The sequence below is a fragment of the Peromyscus californicus genome, unplaced genomic scaffold (genome assembly GCF_007827085.1).
Source record: "Peromyscus californicus insignis strain IS unplaced genomic scaffold, ASM782708v3 Scaffold_16__1_contigs__length_79575227, whole genome shotgun sequence".
NCBI classification, from domain to species: Eukaryota; Metazoa; Chordata; class Mammalia; order Rodentia; family Cricetidae; genus Peromyscus; species Peromyscus californicus.
In genome coordinates this window covers 77,665,587-77,680,863 of record NW_026294458.1, presented here as the reverse complement: position 1 = coordinate 77,680,863, position 15,277 = coordinate 77,665,587, and the positions used below count along the sequence as shown (strand labels likewise).

Here is a 15,277-nt window from a genome sequence, read left to right as displayed (position 1 = left end):
GTTTAATGGTAGTGTACATGTCTATGTGTGTGTTAAGGTGGGTCCTCAATCACTCTCCCCACCTACTTGATAACAGAAAAATAAGAGAAGTATTCTCTTGTGTACCAGTGGGTGGATTCTCTCAAAAGTAAAGGTAAAATAAACTTGAATTCCTATTATTTGGATTGTATTCAAAATAGAAAGAGGACAGAATCTAATATAACAGAGCGCTCCCTTCATTGTCAGTGACCACGCAATCAGGGAAAATCTCACCTTCTCCCTGCTTGTCCTCACAGCTCCTAGAAACTTCACACAAAGAAGAGACACACCTCTGGATGATGAGCCTCAGGTTGTGTTGCACTATTCACTCTCATTAAAGAAACCCCAGCTCTAGGATGACCCCCAAGGAGTAACACGACACTGCCCCTCAGAGCAGGGAGCTGCTCTTTTCTCGAATCATGTGGGTTTATTTGCCTTGTCTTTAGAAACAATTCATCATAGCTCAGTAAGTCGGGAGAATTCTGTCCTAGTTTTAGAAACTCAATTTAGCTTGGGCAAGCAGCAGAGCCTTTCAGAAGGGTCATTACTCACAAATCTCTCCTCCGACGGGAAGTCCCCCCCGAAGCAGCTCTTCTCTCCCTGTCTCTCCTCTTCCATTCGTGACTACAGAAACTTAACCCAAGTCTGTCTGAGTGACCTGCATCAGGTTCCACATCAAACACCCAGGAAAGAGAAAGCATTTTGCAAGAATAAATAGGTGATTCATAATGAGTTGTGTGCATTCAGACAGCATCTGTGCTTATAAATATGTTTGGATTTAATTTTGCTGTCTAGACTACAGAGATCTGTCACTGGGGCCATGAACTCTCATTTCGCTCAAGTGGAAAGTTACATCAGGAGCAGTGATTCCTAGGGCCTGATTCAGCAGATAGCCCGGGAGCTCTCTCCATAGAGCCATGGAAATCTCTAGGTCACCCACATTCCAGTGCCCAGGCTGAAGAGATGGCTCCACTGGTAAAAGTCCTTGTTGAACAAGTGTGAGAGACACAGTTCAATCCCCAGGACCCATGTGAATTTTCGAGGCTTGGTGGTAGTCATGGACACAAAGTTATGGGGAGATGGAAACAGGTGGATCCCCTGGACTCACTGGTCAGCCAGCCTGGCAAAATCAGTGAGCTCCAGGCTGTGAGAGATTCTGTCAAAGAAAAAAAAAAGGTGGAGGAAGATGCCCTCCACACACATGCACTTGCACACACAAGAGCACATATACTTGCCAAAGAAATTATAATACTAATATTAACAACAAAACTGCCAACCATGGGCTGGCGAGGTGGCGAGGTGGTTAGGAGCACTTACTGTTCTTCCAGATGACCTGAGTTATATTCCTAGAACCGCCATCAGGCAGCTCACAAGCACCTGTAACTCTAGCTCCAGGGAGATCTATTGCCTCTGCAGATACTTGCAGTCATGTGCACAACTCCCAACACACACACAAATAATTAAAAACAATAAAAATAAACATTTTTAAATTAAAATTTTAAATTTACCACATTACATCAAATGACTGTACAAAGTCTTGAAACACGGGGGACATTGGGCTTCAGTGAGCTGATATCTCAGGAGAGTGAGGAAGACTTTGGGGGTGTCCAGGACAGTAAAAAAATGGATAGGTGTCATATTCTGTGTCAGTAGGTGCTATGATGATAGCGACAGCAAGAATTGCTGGAAATCTATCCCTAGCCAGGAGCCCTCTAGGGATAGCCTTAAGTACATAGTGTCAGTGGAGCCCAGAAGGCAATGCCCTTCTGAAGCTTTGAGACAGCCATGTTTCCTGATGCAAACCATTCCAAGACCCACAGGTCACTCCCAAAGTTGTCACGGCCTTATATTTCAAACAGAGGCCTCAACTAAATCCATATTTAGAACAATAGCATGTTGGCTTGTCGACGCTAATAGAACTGGGAAATCCTGCTTTTAAAATGAAGGACCGCTGTGCTCTGTGGCTCTCATAGTCTTTCCGTGTTCCATGCTGCATGTGTCTGTTCTCATGGGTCCTTGCTCCTTTAACATGTGTAGGCAGCTTCATTTGATATTAACAGGAAACATACATTAACATAATAGATCTCCCTTGATAATTGTTCTGACGGAGTAAAGCAAGTTGAATTTTAATGTGATTTAATATTAAGCTAAAACAGAAATTCCAAGACCCAGGAATTTGAGAATAAGAAGTTGAGTAACTTGGACTCTTTAGGGAAATTGGTTCTACCCTACTTCTGGAACATTTTAGTGCACTCTTTTCTGGACTACTGCTAGCCTTTATTGTCTTTGCTCATTTTTAGAGATAAAACCCTCCAAAAGGCTTACTAATATAATAATGTATCATATACAAATATATGTAAGAACTGCTTTTCCTCAAAGTAAGGTATATTTTGTTTATAATAATATGGATTTACATAGTGCCATTATCCTATAATTATCAAATAACTTCTGATTCCTTTTTGCCACTTAGAAGCAAATCTCCTTTAGTATCTAGGTTTATGTAATGAAAGGCCTTATTCGAAGCATCTTGACTTTTTCCATTTGATTAATTTTTATACCTCCAAGAGAGGCTTGCTCCATGTCTACTGATGAGAACCAACTTTTAATTCAAAAATTTAAATAATTATTAAATAATTAAAAAATTAAATAATAAAAATGTATTTTTAAAGCAGGCAGAAATTCCATCTTTTGAATGGCAGAAAGGTGCATCCTTCATAAAAGCCAATCCTGCCTGTGGGTACAAAGCCCAGGCATGCAGACATGCCCCGAAGGACCAACGGCATGGCAGGAGAAAGCCAGGACACAGCAGCATGGGTCATAGGAGAGCTTGGTGCCCACTCAGCCATCACCATGCCTCATCATCAGGCTCCAGGCTACTCAGGTAACCAGGGCTCATACTGGAACAGGAACAGGCTCAAAGTGTGGGCCAGGGACAATCTCATAAAAGATATTATAAAAGATGCAGTTGGATCATAAAAGGTTTTTATTCCCTTCCTAAAATCATGTTCTCTCCCAGGTACATGGTGGAATTTTCCAGAAGCTGCACATCTTGAGGCATTGCAACAGACACAGTAAGCAGGCAGGGAAGCTCAGCCGGCCCCTGTCGGCCACACACTAGCAAGAGATGTAAAACCCCACTGCTCTTTGCACTAGATATGTTCGAACTCTGAAAATAGGAGCTTTTCATAAATAAGAATTCCTTGTATTAACAGGTAGAATGTTTATTCCTATTTAGTGATAAGCAAACTTTTAAAACTTGCTCTACTCTCATTTCCAGAAGAGAAACCATCACCAGCTAAGCCAAGATGCACTAAAGGTCTGTGAGATCTTCTGGCACTCTTAAGGTTACAGTGAAGTTATAGTAACAAGTTGGTGACCCTGAGGAGTAGTTGGATGCTAAAGACTGTAGTCCTGACGCTGTGAGAGGCTGTGGACACAAACCTCAGTTGACAGGTGGATATAACTCTGTGACCAGGAAAATCAGTGGGAGCCTCAATGAGGGATGTTCTGTGTGACAGACAGACACCCTTTCCTCATTTAAACCAATAGCTCCAACCTTCCTCCTCCCTTTTAAGCTCCTTCCTGCTCTCTCCTCAGCTTTCTGATCTCCTTGCCAGTGTCCCACATGTTCCCTCAGTCCTGCACAGGAGACAGAAATTTTCTGGATGTAAAATGAGGCACCCTTGGGTTTGGGAAGACCCACCATCCTTCCTTCTCAGCACCCATTCTGAGGTCATTGTCACCTCCACAGCTCTGGCCCTGACCAGGACAGTACAGCAGGATGTTCTCCACTTGAGTCTCATCTGTGATCCACACTTTGATTGGTGGACTCCAGCATCTCTACCACTTAGTGGGGGCAGCAGGGGTTTTCCACAAAAGGAGACCACATTTTGTAATTCATAAAATTTATGAACATCCAGAATCTAGTGTCCTCAGAGTAACACTGTCGTGTCCCCAGGTATTGTGGATGAAGTGGCTCACTATTATGCAGCGTCCTCTGTCCCAAATCTAGCTCTTCCAAACCAATCTTTTGTTTCCATAAAAATATGAAGCTCATTCCCGCAACTGAAGATTGTTCCCAGTGAAGCCTGGAGAGAAGGGAGGCGCATGTTCCCAGCACCCTATGGTTTTATCTGTGGGTGACTCTACAGTAAAAGCAAGACTCCTGCCTCAGCTCCACCCCTGAGACCAGCGCTGGGTTCTGAGTGCTCTGAAGGGCAGAAGCCAGTTTCCCACCTCCTTCTAGTAGCTGAGCACCTCACAGTTTTCAAAGCACTTATCTCATTTGATCTCATTTTAGCCTCACAACAACCCGGGTGGATTCTCACCAACCCTAATGAAGAAAGCAGAGAACTATATTTGCATTGTAATTAACATGTCGCCCAAAATGGGAGTCCTCTTCTGGGAGGGAGACTGCTCTTAGCATCACATTTAGCTTGCTCGGCTTTTCTTTGCAAAGCCGGACCACAGGGCTCACTGTGAGTTGCTAAAAGCCACTCTAAACTGAAGCACAGGTGTAAATAGCAAGCTGATTTGGGCCGAAGGCGTGGTTCAGAGTTATGCATGCCCAGGGAGAGGCAGGGGGGGTGGACAGGCAGCAGGACCTTTCCTGCCATCTTACCATTATCTCCTGGTGTCTTGTCTTTTCCATTGGTCGCTCCAGCACTTTGTCTCTAAAAAAAAAAAACATTTTAAGAGAAGAGAAAAAATGATCAGATATATTTAGGACTATTTTTGTCTTTTCTGCTAATTCAAATATCTCTCATATCACCTTAAGTTCAGAGTTACTATAACTTAGAGAGTGAAAGCACCGTGCTCTGGAAACAGTGACTCCAAACCAGGACCTATGGAAGCTGCCTCCCGCCTCCTTTGTCAGTGTCCGCTGCTGGCTGAACACAGCTCAGAAGCTGCATGAAAAGCCGGATGGTAAGGACTGTTGATTGAGCGCAACCTCATCCAAAAAGGAGAACAATAGCCAAGGCCATGTGCCAACCCCAGGGCTGCCGAGGCTGGTCTCACACCACTCTGTTCTTATACCAGGCACAAGAGACTCTTATGTTAATTGTAGGGACTCTTATGTTGATCGTTCTTCCCACTACTGATCCACTTTATCTATCATTGACTACGTCTGTCCTGGGTATTTCCATTTGTCCAGTTTGGCAAGAAGTATGGAAAACATTATGAGCTATTTTTAATATCTTTTTTTTGTTCTTTGACATTTTTGTTCAGGTATATAGTGAATTTTAGTCATCCCTAATTAAACTCAGTCTGAAGAAATAACTTTTAAGGTTAGATTTGCATCAGTCTGGGAGATTCCTTGAGAGTTCTCAAGATATATGAGAAACACAACACACATATAAGCAGAAAGCATGTCTCTTCAAAGCTCATCATGGTCTGTGCAGTTATTCTGACCCATGGAGGAAGATGCATCTTGTCGGTCCAAGTGTTTGACAATTGTCAGGAAGCATCAATTTGAGAAGACAGGAAGAGGTTGCAATGACTCTAATTTCCAGAAGAAGGAAATGGGGCCAGTAGGAAGCATGGAGCCAATGGTGTCCTGTAGAAATTACCACTGTGACATAACCACAGTAAAGGGGTCTTGGAAAGACAGACAGCCACCAGAAAGGACAAGCCACCATAAGTGACCCCAAGAAGTAATGATGACTTCCGAGTTCACACATGGGTCCAAGACCAGTCTACCAACAACCTCCTAGGAGGGGAATCAGTGCCCTTCAGTGCTCAATGTTGTCATAAGGAATTTTTGGGTCATTAGTCAGGTTCTCATCAGTGTAAACAGAGTCAATGACAAATGCGAATGTCAGTATAGGTGCATGTCCTGCGAATGCTTACTGCCCTGAGGAGATGATTACCCAGACAGCACACCAAAGGTAACCCCCAGCACATCACCAACACCCTCAGCCCACACCCTTGCTAAGCTGAAAGCAAACGTCCACCTGACCAGAGACACTGTGCTCCGCCCAGTGAGACAAGCCCCTCTCCAGAAGGAACAGGGAGGGAGGACGAGGTGACAGGGAAGTTCACAGAAAGCTGGCCCCTTCTTCGTATTGAATTTGGAACCTTTGAGTTTCCACAGTGATAGACTTGCCAGGGTTAGACCTCCAGCCAGACATCAATTGTTCCTGCCGTGGCGTTCATCCCCTACCTGGCGAAGGCTGTAACATAGCCAGCTCAGTTTAAACCAGATAGCACATTCCTTGCCTGGAGCAAATGCACGGGTATCAAATGGCCGTTTCTTTTTGTCTGTCCTTAATGTGAGGCCACCTCTTGTCCTCTGTCACACAAAGCTGGTAAATGCATGGTTCCTGATGAAAATTGAACCACCCAAATCAGGGACGCAGCTGCCACTCTGGGTATGAGCAAGCCCACTATCCAAGACCTCCCTTGAATAATTCATAGATGGATGGAGATAAAAGAGAAATTGTGCAGAATGAAAGGTGAGATTTTCAAGGCAGAATAAAGACAAAGTAAATGGGATGCAAGTGCCAAGAGGGTGCAGGCCCAGCCCCGTCCGCTTTAAATGCCTTAAATACCAATACCTTTCAGATGCCACAAATGCCGCCCAGCTCCATAAAAGGTCACATTTTAGAAACCAGAGGAAGACTGAATGAGATGTGCACAGGGAAGAAAAAGAGTCATTCTTTCAAGATTTCTTAGATGGGGTTTTTTATGTCAGCTCTTGGATGAGGGAAACAAAATGGAGGTGATTGGTGTCATGGGAGATGCCGTCTCAGATCAGAAAATGATCCTGACAGAAAAAAGTACATCATTGAAAGCATCTTGTTTCAAAGACCCAGTGACATTTTCAAAGGAAGACTGAGTGCAGTGGAGGGTGTCCAGAAGCTTCCAAATCCCCAGAGTCTGGTCCTCATACCTGTTTACTTTACAGTCCCACTACATGGGGTGACAAGTGTCCCTGGACTAAGGAGCAGATAGTCCAGAACAGGCCCTGGGGCCATCAGACACCACCAACTCTGTGAATTCTGACAGTGTCTTTAATGAGGTATGTGTTCTCATCAGCTTCATCAGCCTCACTTTACCCAATGTGTCCTAAGACACAGAGCAGAACTTTGTGCAAGACCACAAAGCTATGAAATGCCAAGCCAGGCATTCAGGTCCTGCTCTTAGCCACTACACAGGAGTGTCTCTTCATACTATGTGTCACATGTCTCCTGAGCCACCACCACAGTTAAGGAAAACAATGTGACCTCATTGGCACCCACGGGTTTGACGTATCTAGAACACTTGGATTATAGGAAGAAGTGGTCAGACCAATAACAAAAGGCTGAACTGTAGGATGGTTGCTTGATTTTTTTTTAAGTTTATATATAGTGCAAGTACCAGCATTAAACTACGCTGAAACAAATGACTATGTGGCTGGAAGAACGGATTGATGGATCAATGGATAAATGGATGAATCAATAAATAGATAGACTAATGGAGGTGTTTGTGGATGGATAAGTGGATGGGTTGATGGATGGATGGATGGATGGATGGATGGATGGATGGATGGATGGATGGATCATTTAATGGGTAGATCAACAGGATGGGTGGGTGATGGTGATAGGTGAATTGGTGGATGGATGAATAGATGGATGGATCAATGGATGAGTCAATGGATGGATGGATGAGTGAATGGATAGGTTAATGGATGATTGCTAGATGGACAGATGTTGGTAGATGAATGATAGATAAGTGGATTGGCAGGGAAATGAGTGAATGGATGAACAGACAAAGGTCATTCTCTAAAGGAGAATGAAGGAAATTTTTATTTTTAATGAAAGAGGCCTCCTTTTCATTCCACCCACACTCTTACCCCAAGACAAGAGAAGAGCTGGCTCTTCTCTCCATCCTCCACAGCTCCAACTATGACATCATCATCTTGATACTACATTGCCCACTGAACAAAACATTAAGGATGTAATCTATTATAATTACCTAGAGTGCTAAAGGAAACAAACACGATGAACAGGCAAACCTGGCAGATTCGGGAATTCTGTCCCTTTTCTAGGAAATCAGAAAAGGTTCAATGGTATCGTGAATGCCAATACTGCCATCCAGCTCAGATGTCCAGATAACAATATATCAGCACATGCAGAGAGCAGAGACAGGTCACTCTGTATAAATATATCTAGTTTCAATTTACCACTCCAATTGCCAAATTACCACAATGCAAGTCAAGTATTGAAAAGACTGTTTCAGAATAATTCAGAAAAGCAAACACTAGTGTATCTCAGAGTTTTGAGGGCATGTCCTTTCATAGCTTTTGTCAGCATAAACCTGGCTGGGTGTTTTCAGGTGAGCACCAAGCACAGGAGAGGCTGATGTGTGTGAGGGGTTCTTATTGCCTTTTCTGGAGGCAGGGGTGTTGCCTTGGAGGCCAAAACGCAGCCTCCACCTCAGCCATAGCAAAACCTGTGTCCTGGGACCTCTCGGCATTTACTCCCAGGAGAATCTACTTTGTCAAAGGTACTGGAACCTCAGCCACAGCAAAACCTGTGTCCTGGGACCTCTCAGCATTTACTCCCAGGAGAATCTACTTTGTCAAAGGTACTGGACCAGGTGTTCTCATTTGGGTCCTCTTCTGCTCACCTCCTGCTCCATCCCATCCTAACAAGATCACTTTCATCAAACACTCACGTTTGGGATCCCCTGGAGCTCTCTATCCCCCACAGACATGGCATCCTGTTCCATAGGATGAGTGTCTGGGAGACTGGCAGCCTCTTCCTCCTTCACCAACTGAAGTCAGCCTCCCTGCTGCAGCAGCCAGCTCCGGGTCTGCCCTCATTTGGTGCACAGCTCCCTCTTGAAGCATGTGCAAGCCATGTCCCCGTTGTCACCTGCAGAGACCTCTTCTAGAGTCAGAGGACCCTCTGTGGTACAAGACACTGCGCTCAGCTTTGCTGTTGCCTTGATAAATAGCCAGACCGCCAGGTTCATCAGGCCATGTGGTCCTCAAAGTCTCCAATTTTAATATGGACTTTAAGTTACAATTAGGTGTGCTAAATGCCCATGTGACTTCAAAAGAACAACATGAAATCCCCTTTTGCTCAGCCCCACATTGGTGGTAGGATATATCTAAGAAGTTTGATGAGGGGATAGAAGGACAGAGAGGCCTAGACAGAACCACCGCTCTAGGTTAGTCATCTGTAGATGCCTTTCATGAAACTCAGACATGAAGTTTTCCTTCCTCGCCAAGGCTCACTAATAAAAATAAAACATATAAGAATTTAATGAAGCCTCAATTAAAAGGAACTGAAACAACTAATAGTATCAACCAGGCCTGTGCCTCTAAATGCTCCTTTTGATAATATATTCCAAGTATCCATTAAAAGGCAAGAGAAGTGGTCTAAAGACACAACTTCTGAAAGTAATTTTCCTGACAGGCTCATTGCACCAAGACCTTCAGGAAACGTGCGTATGCATGTGTGCATGTGTGTGAGCATGCATGTGTGTCTGTGTCTGTGTGTGTGAGTGCATGTGTATGTATGTGGTGTGTGTGTATGTGTTTGTATGTGTGTGTAGTGTGTGTTCATGTACACAAATGTGTGTGGTGTGTGTGTATGTGGTATGGGTGATGTGTGTGTGTGGTGTGTATGTGGGGTGTGTGGGTGTGTGTGTGTGTGTTTCCCAGAAAGCAGAGCCTGAGGCAAACATTGTTCATGCTATACCTTATGGCCAGGGTGATGTCTGAGAGAAGGAAAGGGTAAGAGGCAGTAGACAGAGGCATCCACTACTCAAATGCTTCCTCAAGCTGGCCATGGTTAGGTGCAGATCGCCTTCCAGAGCTGTGCAGGCTGAGTGAGGATGAGGGGCAGGGGAAGCACAGGAGTTACTACCCAGCACCTCTGTCCCTCACTGATCCAAGATGCCCCACAAGAGCATTGATTCCCAATGCCTCTGGACTGTGCAATTTCACCCCTGGCATGGGCCTGGGCTGATGGGGAGGTCCCGGGGGATAGGGAGGTAGAGATGGAGGTGTTTGGAGTGGGCAGGAGATAATGAGCTGCAACTGTGCACGTGCCCAAGCCCACACAGAGCTGTTGGCCACAGAGTTCCTCACAGGTCTGTAGTGCACACAGGAGGCTAATGGGTGAACTGTTTCCAGTTGCAAAGCCATGAATGATCGCTTCATAATAGATGCCCACTGAACAGATCACATCAATTTCTAGGAAATAGTCAGCACTGGGTTTGTTTATCCACATACTTTGAGCTAATAATGAATATTGATATAGGTCTGACCACTTCTAAGCCACGGTCAGGAGCACACATATTGACATCACAGCATCACATTGAGTAGAAAAGTGCCTGAAGCACCATTAATACACTCAGCAGCCTCCTGATGACATCTTCGAAAACTCTGATTATGTTTCCTTTGAGTATAACGGACTTAACAACATCTCGGTCCCCCTGTTCTTCTCTAAGAAATCTTCCACAAAACCACCATGCTTATAGAACAACTACCCCAGTGCAAGATGAAGAGCCTGGACTTTGCCTTGGAGACAAAATGCACTAAGAATTCAGTAATCAAGATAGATACTTGAATGCAATGTTTAAGCTGGCACAAGCAAAGATCAACAATTTTAAGGCCAGAGCTGAGATTATGTCCTTCTGCCCCTCTGCCTCAGGTTCCCATGTGGCCAAGACAGCACAAGTCCCTGTGCTTCCCCAAGGCAAGTATAAGGTTCAGGAGAACCATTTATTACAACAATCTAGAAAGATATCCCAATGCAGAGCAGTTGTGAAAGCCATCATTGCATCGTGAACCATAACTACAGGTTAAGAATGAATGCCATTGCCTCCTGAGTTCTGTTACATGATTTCTAGACTCCTGAAGTCACAGGCCCACCTGCCACTTTACCATCCATGCCTGTGACATCAGTATTCCATTGGTATTACACACAAGAAGCCAAATTAGCAAAAGCAGTGTCATTATTCATGCTAATTTCCAACTTGAGACACAAGGCTCGCTCGGAAACCCATCTGTCTGAGTGTACACAGCTCCACCTCTAGAATGAGAGCACATCCTTAGGAAATGGCATTTTTAATAGTTGATGTTTGAAGAGTATGAAACGTAATGTGAATTCCTACTGGTCAAATTTGGGGCACAGCCCCAAAATTTTGGGTACATACTCCTACAAAGCAAGTACGTGGTAACTGATGCAGGAGGATTACAAATCCAAGGCTAGCCTGGTCTACATAGTAAGGTATAGTCCATCTTGAATTGCATGAGACCTTATCTCAAAAAGAAAAACCAATGGGAGGTGTAAGGGTGCGTTAGCAGGTAAAGGGCACCTGCCAGGACTGATGATCTGACTTTGACCCAGAACCCACATGATGACAGGAGAGGAGCAACTCCTGAAGGTTAACCTCTGATCTACACAAGTGCACCATTGCACATACACTTGGGGCAAGGTGGAGGAAGAGGAGGAGGAGAAGAAGAAGAGAGAGGAGGAGAGGAGGAGGGGGAGGAGGAAGGGAGGAGGAGGAGGAGGAGAAGGAGGAGGAAGAAACTTTTAAGAAAAAAAGTGGGGATGCAAATTGTAGCCCTGGGACAGTCTCTGAGTGTGGGTCTACAGCATTTGTGGGTAAATCTGAATTCATTATTTTGTTATCTAATTTTGTAAGATACCATCTGCCTAGACAGTCATCCCTATCAACAGCCACTTCGATAAGAAACAAGGAGCCTCATGGAGAGCTAAGCGCACCAGTCATCCCTAACCTCCTCCAGGCTGCACACACCCAGGTGTCCTGACTTCTCCTCAGCCACCAAATACTGGAAGAGGACTTTATCTGAGTTTGACTTTGGCAACTTTGGAAAAAGACAAATGACCCTTGTACAGGGGTCTGGGTTTATAGGAGACAAGGAACGTGTGACACAGAGCCCTCACTCATGGAGAAACTTCTTCTCAGCCATGTTGCCAAGCTCTTTGTGGGTGGAAGGAAATGGGTCCTCATGGGCCTGTTGTCAGTTTTCCACAACTGATTAATTAGGGAAATCCCCAGTTAGAGGACCTTAGTGTCATCCTGGCTCAGAAATAAAAGGATCATTTTAAAGGTAAGTTATCAGGAGATTGGAGAGATGGCTCATCAGTTAAGAGTACAGCTCTTGCAGAGGACCCAGCTTTCCTTCCCAGCACTCACATCAGGTGGCTCACAACTGCCTGTAACTCCTGTTTTTAACACTCTCTTCTGCCCCCTACAGGTACCAGCACACACACACACACACACACACACACACACACACACACACACACACACACACACACCATACACTGACAAAGACATACACATAATTTTTTAAGGAAACAAGCAAACAGATTATGACAATCAACTCCATTCACTGGTGTGCAAAGCCGAGTCAGTCAGTAGCCGAGATCCCACCCTGGGCAGCGACTCTTTCAACATCAGTTGCTTTTGCCTTCACTGAGCCAGGCCTGGGCTGAGTCCTAGAGATTCCCCCACTTTGGCTGGCTCACAATCTGGAGGGTTCAAAGAGAGAAAAGCACTAACATGTGAGAAGAGTTCTGAACCCAGAATACCTAAGGTCAAAGGTCTGGGCAGAGGCTCCTCACTCACAGTTCCTGTCTATAACAGACTATAAGCAGAGGGCTACCCACCAGCGAGGCATTTCAGTCTCAGTTCCCACCCTCCAGGGATGAAAGATATTCAACTTGCCCCTGCTGGACACATGTCAGGGACCTGGACTTGAGTCCTGCTCTCCTCCTGCCGTCTATGATGGTACCTCTCCCAGAGCCATAATCCAGGTCCATCCAGTAGATGGTTTCCCCATGTAAACAGAGTGTGAGTCTTGGCTGCAAGGCATTCTTTAGCATTTCACCTTCCCTTTCTGGTCTCCGGCCTCTGTTGGCTCCTGTCTGCCAAGCAGTTTCAGGGAGTCCACATTCATGCCACTGTCCCAGTGGCTTGGAAGCCCATGCCAGCAATACCGCTTTGTAGCTTTGTACCATCCAGCCCCGCCCCTGCCCCCAGCCATGATGTACGTTCTCTTGTTATTTTTCTCTGTGGTGCTGTCTTCCTTCACATTACAGAGTCTTAACAGTCACATTCTGACAGCTTTAGGGTCTCCAGCTCCCCTCATAGCAGCATCTTCACAAACCATCCCTCTGATGAGTCATAAATAAAGCGAGAAGCTCAAATCTGCATGCCATTATAGCACGCTGCACTCTGAGGCAGTGAAGGTTCGGATATTGCAGCCTCTCTGCAGAATCAAAATCCCACACAGGAGAAAAATCAAATGAGAAGCCTCCCCAATTATCGCAGCAAGCCCTTCTAAGAGTTCTTCCCCGCTTGCTTTTGATCCCCGTGTTTATAAGGAAACAAAAAGGCGTGTTTCTGCGGTATTACACTTAATGTTTTATTGATGAAGGACCAGGAGCCTCTTAGATGTTCAGAGTCTAAACGAGCAGGGAAGCAAAGCCTGCAGTGACTGAACTGAGAAGCGGGTGACAGCTGGGTCGGCCAGCAGGTTGCTGATGAGCGCTTGGGGTCACAACGATCATTAAGCAAGTGGCTTCTCCGGAACTTCAAAAGCTTGTCATTAAAAGCACCTTTCCTATCAAAGTCCCTGAGTTTGCCTGAAGAGCAGGAGAGACTTTTATGCCCACATTTTATGACGAGAAGAGAATAGCTTTAATTTCTTGCCGCTGATATTTTTAAGTCATAATTCTTCTAGTAACATTCCAAAATTTGAGCATTAAAAGCTCTGCTAATTTAATCCCTAAAGGAGTAGAAATTAATGTCAAAAGAAAACTTCAGCTGGAAAGGTTAAAAAAAATGGTTAAAAAAAAAGTGATGGGGTTTTCAAAGGCAAGCACGTTCACCTTTGCAATTCTTTCTCTGTGCCCTGGTTTTCAACTCCGAGATGCTCAGAGGCTGAAATTTGCCAGAGCACTGTTCCAAGCACCTACACCTGACCTTTGTGTAAGGGAATTAAATGGCACACCTGTAATTCCAGCAAAACCTTCAAAGAGACCCTTATTTACAGGTGCTCCAGAGTTACCACAATGAAATTCACTGTGTACTCTATCTCACAGCTGTATATTTTTTTAATTAGTACTTTCAGAGATATACACACTTAAGGAAAAACAAAATAGTACTTTCACCAAAACAAACAACAACAACAAAAAAACTCACCTTCATTCTGCCTATCTTCTTTTCAGAGTTTTCTATTCGTAAAAGTGGGAACGGTTGTCTTGAACTTCCTGGTTTTTATGTACGAGGAAGAAAGGAAAAATCTCACGTAAAAGCCAACTAACCGTGACCATGGTGAAGTCCTGTGGACATCTCAGTCTATTTTCTTTGTGTCTTTTGTTTGTGGGCACATGTGCAGTCTGTTTTATGAAGGTGGCTGCATGCCATATAAATGTAATTTTGGTCACAGGTGTACATGGCAGTGTAAAAGAGCAGATACGAATGAGTCAATGGTCAGTGTGGAACTCTCCGATTGCACAGATCTGACCACGTGAAGAGTCTGGACCATGTTGTCCAGCTCATTTGAAGTACACGGCCCTAAGCTGTCATGCCCATGTACCTTCTGTGTGTCAATAAAACCACTTGGCTGTGTTTATTCAGCTTAGCGTGACAAAGATTCACGGTGATGAGCACAGCACTGCCGTCCTCCCTGGAAAGAGATGACATAGAAGGTTCTGGGTGTTTCTTTAATTTGCGTGAAGTTTGCCGTAACTTTTGCAGCACTGTGTGCTCATTGCTATATTCCTCAGAATGTAGGCTGTTTGGTGCAAAGGCCTTCACAAGGTGCTTGAGCTAAGACAGGGCTATTCTTGAGCCCTAATCCAGTGTGATTGTGTCTTTCTGAGAAGGGACAATTTGACCATAGACACAGTTACAGAGAGAGGACATCATCCACATAGAGCCAAGGCCAGTGCTAGTCCCAAGGCTCATTCCCCATCTGCTCTAAGGTGTCTGATGTTTCTCTAGATGTCCCCAAAATGTAGTTACATAGACCTCTGGAGCAGGGGCAGGTCATGGGGCTTAATATGGAAGGAAGGAGACAGGCATGGTGGCATGCCTCTGTGATTCTGCTCTTGGAGAGGCTGAGGCAGGAAGATGAGTTCATGACTAGAAGTAAAAACCAGTCAATCCATAAACAAGGAGCCTTCCCTGTATGATGTGGTGATATATTGTGTACCCTAATAAACTTTGCCTGAAGATCAGAGAACAGAACAAGCCACTAGATTAAACATAAAGGCCAGGCAGT

At 44.8% G+C, this 15,277-nt stretch overlaps 1 protein-coding gene across 1 annotated transcript in view; it reads right to left on the bottom strand.

Moving 5' to 3' along the window:
- Pcp4 (Purkinje cell protein 4) overlaps nucleotides 1-15,277 on the bottom strand; it is a 60,648-nt gene that overhangs the window by 27,563 nt on the left and 17,808 nt on the right. Inside the window, exon 2 of the mRNA XM_052741321.1 lies at nucleotides 4,640-4,691. Within this exon, the coding sequence (XP_052597281.1) occupies nucleotides 4,640-4,691 (52 nt within the window). The remainder of the gene's footprint in view (nucleotides 1-4,639; nucleotides 4,692-15,277) is intronic.